A 7,555-nucleotide genomic window follows, 5' to 3' on the forward strand; every position below is an offset into this window, starting at 1 on the left:
TTATGGCCAATACAAATATCAAGTTAAAACCTTAATTAAGCTAATGGGACCACGAAATAGATTTTAATTAATTCTTTTAATTAAAATCTCTAGATTTTTCAAACTTAACCAAATGCTCTCAATTTAACATATCTTAGAGAACATGCCAAGGACTAATGTAATATCACATTTCAAGCTTATTTCATGCAAGTTACACCTATGTAAATTAAACTTTCACTAAAGTTAAATATAAAATAAAGGTTGCAATTCTCATGCAATTTATCCCAATTTAATACATGTGAACAACCACACAAAAACTTAATTTTCTAGCATGCCACAATTCAATTCCAAGTTGTATATTACCATGATGATTAAATTTTAAACAAGGAAATTAATTAAATGAAAGGTTTCAAAACCTCACCGAATATTCTAAATCAAATATATGTGAAGCTATATGGCATGTACATCAAGAATATCAAGTCGGAATTCGAATGGAGTGAATAGTGCACTCGGGGCAAATTAATTAATAATTACTAATTTTCAAAACACCTCCAATTACTTTCAAATTCAACTATGTTGAAGAGCATGCTAAGGCCTAATATAATATGCTAACACATATTAATTTCAAGCTAGTTAAGGCCATGTTAATTAATCTTTCACCTAAGATAAATATTAAATAAAATCTTTAATACTTATTCAAATGTTCCAATTTTAATACACGACAATGAGCATATCAAGGGGAAATATAAAATCATGCTATATGTTTAAACCAAGTCATGAGCAACCGGGAAAATTAGATCCCGTACAAGAAAAATAAATAATAAAATCTCTAGATTTTATATTTAATCATGCAAACAAGTAGTATAAGCATCACAAGCATGCTATATAACAAGAATTTAAACCTAGAACATCTTCTACCTCAATTTGAGATGAAAATCCCAAAGGCCCACCAAAATAAAAGTGCTCCGAATTCGACAATACCAAGAGGTTTTGTCGGGGACAACACCGTGAACAAGAATCCGCAAGAAGCCCCATGATAATAATAACTTGACCTCAAAACCAAACTCAAGAAATGGTCAAAACTGAATTCTAATAAGGGGGAAAGGTAGAGCACGGCGAGGGGAACAACAAATGTTAAGGCCGAAGACTTTCCATCAAGGAAAAGTGAACCAAAAGAGGAGAGAGAAGATGGCAGCACCCCTTAGGCTGCCATGGGAGCTCCAGGTCGTGCATGAAGAGGGGAGAAGATGAAAAATGAAATATCTCACCCCCTTTTTATAGAAATCTCAAAAAGTGCCCCGAACGGGCCTCGCCGGGTCCGAAAAAGTAAAATTTGAGCAGACGCGCTCAAAGGGAAAAACTTTGTGAACAAAAAAGATTTAAAATGATAAAATATGAACAACGAAATAAACGGCATCAAAAACCAAGTCCCAAGCAGAAAGTTATGCCCAAAACAAGTTAGGCGAAAATCGGGGCCAGAAAACCTGAAACTGGAAAACATCGACCAGGAGGAAATTCCAAGAGTACACAACTCGACAAAATGTGAAAATGAATCCCGTACGAGGATCCAGGCTCAAAACAAGACATTTTGCAATAACTTCCATTAATTGCACAATGGCCCCTCAAAAAAGTGAAAACTACACTTATGGCCCAGAATGAAAATATCTTCCAAAAATATTTTCTTAAAAACCCCTGAAATAAAATATCTTCAAAAGATATTTACGAAAAACACCCCAAGAAAAGAAAATAATTTCAAAGAACTTTGCATCCATGGACACCGGGAGCAACCAAAGTACTTTCTTGCAAAAGTAAAGATGCGTATTTCGTGGAAACCACTCAAGATGAAGGCACGTGAAGTCAAAAACCAACTCCGAGCATGAGAAGTGAGGTTGTGCCAAAAACTGACAAACAGAGATAAGACAGAATAGGGAAAAGGACGAAATAGTGTATAGTGTCGAAAAACGAAAAATGTGAAAATGACTCGGTCCTCAAAGGAAGTTGTCAATCCATGGAAAAGAGTCTCAGGAACCAATTCTGAGCACTCGAGATGACACTAAGCGGCATGAAACAGAGCTCAGAAAAGAAAATTAAACGAAAAAAATTCATTCGTAAAATTTCGGGAAAAAGGAAAGGAAGGCAAATGACCGGGTCATTACAGAAACTCCTTTTTAGTTGACCTAAATAGCTTTCATACTCCAGCTTCTTCAGTTCAGTTTCAGCACTGCTGTTCCGACTTTGAATGGCCATATCTCCTTCATTTATTATCCAAATGGGGTGATTCTTGAGCCTAAACTCAAGGATTTTGAGTCAGCTTTCCAATGATATCAATAACATCCTCAGATTCAAAACATAGTGAGAGATATTCATGTTTTAGTGAGGTAGGGTCAGTTTTCATTTAAACCGGGAAAGGGCATTTTGTGGGATTCTTGGCCAATGTTCTTAGAACCTCTTAGAATGTTGTAAAATGATTAGTTTAGGTTGTATTCACCTTGTTTGACTTGTTTAGAGAAAAGTTTTTCTCTTTAATTCTGAATTGACCGTTTTGCCCATTTGATAACGAATTTTGTCCTTTTTGACCTTTGTTTCCGCTTTTGCTCTCTTTAAGTCCCGTGATCTCATGAAAGGTTACATTAGTGTCTTCGGAGTGATTCCTATCTCTTAAGACCTTGGTTTATCATTTGCTTCCGCATTTCGGATCCGTTATCGGATTAACTTTTGGTTCATTATTGACACACCAGGTTGAAGAACTTATGCCCTCACCAAGTCTTAATGACTAGCATTGTTGTTAACCTTATCCCTTATGTATGTAGCACCTTGGTCTTGACTCGTGGAGTGGATGAGTAGGCTGAGGAGCAGGTTGCAGACACCGGGCTAGCTCGGGGTCCAAGGAGGCCCAGGGCTCGACCTCGTGGTATGAATCCTAATCCACCACGAGCGTCGACTTATGAGGAGCAGATTATACAGGGAGTGGATTTGGGGATGTCAGAGCCCATTCAACAGATGTTTCGTCAGCATATGGCAAGGATGCCGATTCCGGTACCAGTACCAGCACCGGCACCAGTTGCTAATGCGGCATTGGAGTAGTACTTCATGAAGTTACAGCGAGTTAAGATCGACCAGGAGTATGGATCTGCTTACTTTAGAGGCATGGCTTGATCTCATGGTACGCAAGCTCAATAGCATGGCAATACCTACAGACCGATTGAGGATCTCCTTGATTGCCTTTATGTTCATGAGGGATGCCGATATCTGGTGGAGGTCCATAACCAATATCCACGCTGTGGAGGTGATGACATGGGAGGAGTTCAGGACATTGTTCTTCGACTTCTTCTTTCTGAGGACTATGAGGCAGGACATGAGAGTGCAGTTCATAAGTCTCTATCAGGGCAGGACAAGTGTCATTGAGTATGAGACACGTTTCACCTCTCTTTCCCGCTATGCACCGGAGATGGTAGCTGCCGATGAGCTCAGGGCGAGGAAGTTTCAGGATGGGTTACATCTTGATATTAGGCCATGGATTTTAGTATTAGAATTGAGGACCTACGGGGAGGTAGTGCAGAAAGCTATGTTGGTTGAGACAGGGGACCGAGATCAGCTCAGGATCAAGGGTTCATATAAGCAGTCTCGTGGAGAGATTTCATCAGTATCTGTTGGGAGTCAATGGAAGAAGGCTAAGGCCGGGGATAGTTCACGTACTCAGGGATAGTCACAGTAGGCTCGGTCTGTACCTGTAGTTCCAGTATCTTCGGGGTCAGCCTGGGGATTGATTTGTCACCACTGTCAGCAGCTGGGGCATATCAAGCCTTGCTGCCCACAGCTTCAGCCACAGGCTAGTAAGCCTACAGCTTCGACAAAGGGGGTTCGCGGAGCTTGTCACTATTACAAGTAACCAGGTCACTTCAGGAGAGAGTGTCTGAAATTATAAGGCGGGACACAGAGTGGCATAGGTTCACAGGCCACACCGGCACAGTCAGCTGTTGTGCAGTCAGGTTTCAGGGTGCCTCAGGCACCGTAGTCAGCGGCGCCGTTAGTTGGTTTATATCCTATCAGAGGCTCTACGCCTACTACTTTCGGACATCAGTCAGGCCACCAGGGCAGTTCACAGCAGTCTGGGGCTTAGGGACGAGCTTACGCACTGCCACAGGCCGATACCTCTACTGTGACTTCTACAGTTCGAGGTATCTTCCCAGTTTTCAGTTCTTAGGCTAGAGTTCTTGTTGACACAGGTGCATGACATTCATTCATATCTGCTTCATTTGCACATTCATTGGGTCTGGAGGTCACGTAGCGGGATGGTTTCCTTTGTGTTAACACACCAGTTGGGGGTCCAGCGTTTTTGGACCGTGTTTGCCAAGATTGTGCTATCGAGATGCCTGGGCAGACTTTAGAGTTCGATTTTATTATTTTTGACATAACGGGCTTTGACGTCATTCTTGGGATGGATTGGTTATCCTTCTTTCGTGCTATGATCGATTGCTTCCGCGGGAGGGTGACTGTTTGCACTCTCAAAAGAGATTATTTTCACTTCGTGAGAGATCAGAGTGATTCCCACCCAACAATGATTTTTAGTATCGGTGAATGGAGTCACCACAGGTCATACTTGGCTAGCTTGTTAGCCGACGAGGATAACAGTTCGGGCCGTATTTTTCTTGCAGCTATAGGTGAGTTTCTGGATGTCTTTTCGGAGGAGTTAACGGAGCTGCCTCCTCTTCGGGAGGTTGTCTTTGCCATGATGTCATTCCCGGTACTACACCCATCTCTATGGCACCGTATCGCATAGCACCGACAGAGCTAGATGAACTGAAAGCTCAGTTGGATGATTTAAAAGCTAATGCCTTTATTCGTCCTAGTGCTTCACCCTGGGGAGCACCGGTTCTTTTTGCGAAGAAGAAGGATGGGTCTTTGAGACTTTGCATCGATTATCGCAAGTTGAACCACGCTACGATCAAGAACAGGTATCCTTTGCCTAGGATTGATGACTTGTTTGATCAGTTGAAGGGAGCCACTTGTTTTTTGAAGATTGATTTAAGATCAGGTTACTATCAGTTGAGGGTTAAGGATGAGGATATATCCAAGACTGCTTTCCGTACACGATATGGCCATTATGAGTTTCTGGTGAAGCGATTTGTGACGGCCCTGGTTTTTCAAGCCAATACGTCCTGTGATGAACCGAAGATTGACCCAATAACGGATCTAAATGCGAAAGCAAAAATAGAAAACAAGCCTATGGAGATGCAATGCATCTTTAAGAAACTATAGTGACCTTCCATGAGGCCACGGATCTCAACGAGAACAATGCAAAAATGAATGATCAGAAAAAGACCGAACAGGCTCCCAAGGGCAAAATAGTCTTTTCACATGGAAGCAATGTCCATGGGCATGTACATCATTCCTAAGACACAACCGTGACTTCCTATGAAGTCACGGGACTCAAAAGAATGTAGTGGAAACAAATTAAAAGAAAACCGGACAAATTTAGTCCCGAGGGCAAAATGGTTATTTCTGAAAATATAAAATCGGGCGCTACCGAGCTCACCATTGGAAAGAAAGCAAAAAATTAATCAAGTTAGACCCAAGAATCACTTGATTCGGAGTCCGGATGAAGAAGATATGAAACTCCAAAGTTTCATAAAATCAAACTTTTGGGTTTGAAATCAGTGTGGCAAGGGTACTTTACAAGGGTTAAAATGGTCTATTCAGATGAAATTAGATGTAACTGAGCATACCATTAGATAGACTAGGAAAAATTATTGAATCTAGACTTAAGAATCACTTGATTCGAAGTCCGGACGAAGAAGATATGAAATGTCAAAGTTTCAAAAAACCAACTTTTGGGTTTCAAATCAGTGCGGCAAGGGTACTTAACAAGTGGTAAATTAGTCCTTTCAGATAGAATTGGATGCAACTGTGCATACCGTTGGATAGACAAGCAAAAGTTAATAAACTTAGACTCAAAAATCACTTGATTTGGAATCAGGATGAAGGAGATATGAAGCCTCAAAGTTTTATAAAAACCAACTTTTCCGAGTAAGAAATCAGGGCAGGAATAGTGTTTTGACAGAAAGCTTCTTTTCCCAGAACTGAGGCTAAAAACGGACCCTTAAATGAATTTTTTTAGAAAAACACGAAGAATAAACCCCACTTAAAATCATATTTTTTTACCTGGCTGTGTAGAAGGAAATAAAAAAAAAAAAAACATGCTGTATAATCCCTAAAATGCCCCTAGATCAGCAAAGGTCAAGAGGACCCAAAAAGCTGCTACATAAAAATTTTTTGGGATCAGTTCACAACTGAGAGCAAAAACGGGTTATCAAAAGAATTTTTTTGGAAAAACACGAAAAAGAAACCCCACCCAAAATCGAGTTTTCTATCTGGCTGGGCAAGATAAAGTGAAAAAAATACAATGTGAAATGCACAAAATGCCCCTAAATCATTAAAGGGTCAAAAACTCAAAAAATGCAACTTTGCACCAAGTATACATTTGGCCCTAAATGCATTTCTAGGTTGAAACGAATGTGCCCGCAAGTGTAATAAATGATTCTAAGCGCGCGGGAATGGTTCGCAGCTCCCGAGAAGCCCTAACTCAAAATCCGACCCCCCCCAACGGCCAAAAATGAGAAAATGGACTTGAAATGGAAAATTTAAAATCCAAAAATATAAAATGGAGTCAAATTACCGTTTAACCGTTGGCCACACTTCAAACATGATTAATAAGACCCTATGGAAGAAAAAAAATAAAATTCCCACACCCGATGCAACCATGGTGAGACAATGACTTAGCATTTTTCAATATTTTCATAATATTTCATGAAGTTAAAAGTTACATAGGATACAAATTAGATGTCATTGGCCTATAGCCTCATCTCATACATGTCAAATACATTGTAAAGAGTGTACTTATGTACACATTACATAAATAGAATCAAATTTAAACATTTTGACATATAAAGCTATAAATGGCATTACAAGCCAACATTTACAAGAAAGGAGAACTTCAAGTCTACAAATCATCCAAGCATGATGTGAATCCCGAATCTTGATCCCGGTACCTGAAAAATGTCCCCACTACGTGGTGAGTAACATAAAGCAACTTGTAGGAGATGAGCATGCAAAGAGCTAACGTTTTACAAACCTAAAGTTACTATAATTTAACTCAAATGGTCATGCCACCTAGCGTTTATGTCAAAGGTGAGACTTAGGAAGCATCCTAAGCAACCTAGAGTATTCATAGCATAAACCATATCATTCATGCAAGTTAAACAACATAGAAACATGCGATACACACAACAAGATATTCAATATACAAGTATACGTACACAAGTATACAATCAATATTGAAATGCTCGTAAGACAAGTATACAAAACACAAGTATACTAGGTTATCTAGAAAGTAAATCATCAATATATAAGTGTACATACCAAGTGCGCTAAGCAATATTGAAATAGAATACAATATATATATTCAAGTATATATTTCTAAGTATACAAGTATAAAAATCTAAGTATACAAAGCATTTTTGATATACAAGGCAAACAAGTATACAAATACAAGTATACTAAGCAAGAAATGAAATAC

At 39.5% G+C, this 7,555-nt stretch overlaps 1 protein-coding gene across 1 annotated transcript; it reads left to right on the forward strand.

The window, feature by feature from the left end:
* Positions 1-3,103: 3,103 nt before the first annotated feature.
* LOC132277483 (uncharacterized) lies at positions 3,104-3,685 on the forward strand. The gene has a single exon (XM_059779336.1). It carries the CDS (start codon positions 3,104-3,106, stop codon positions 3,683-3,685), a length of 582 nt encoding a protein of 193 aa, XP_059635319.1.
* Positions 3,686-7,555: the final 3,870 nt, after the last annotated feature.

Source organism: Cornus florida, unplaced genomic scaffold (assembly GCF_030987335.1).
Source record: "Cornus florida cultivar Cherokee Brave unplaced genomic scaffold, ASM3098733v1 CherokeeBrave_3.0.0_Hap2_Chr10, whole genome shotgun sequence".
In the NCBI taxonomy this organism is placed as follows: Eukaryota; Viridiplantae; Streptophyta; class Magnoliopsida; order Cornales; family Cornaceae; genus Cornus; species Cornus florida.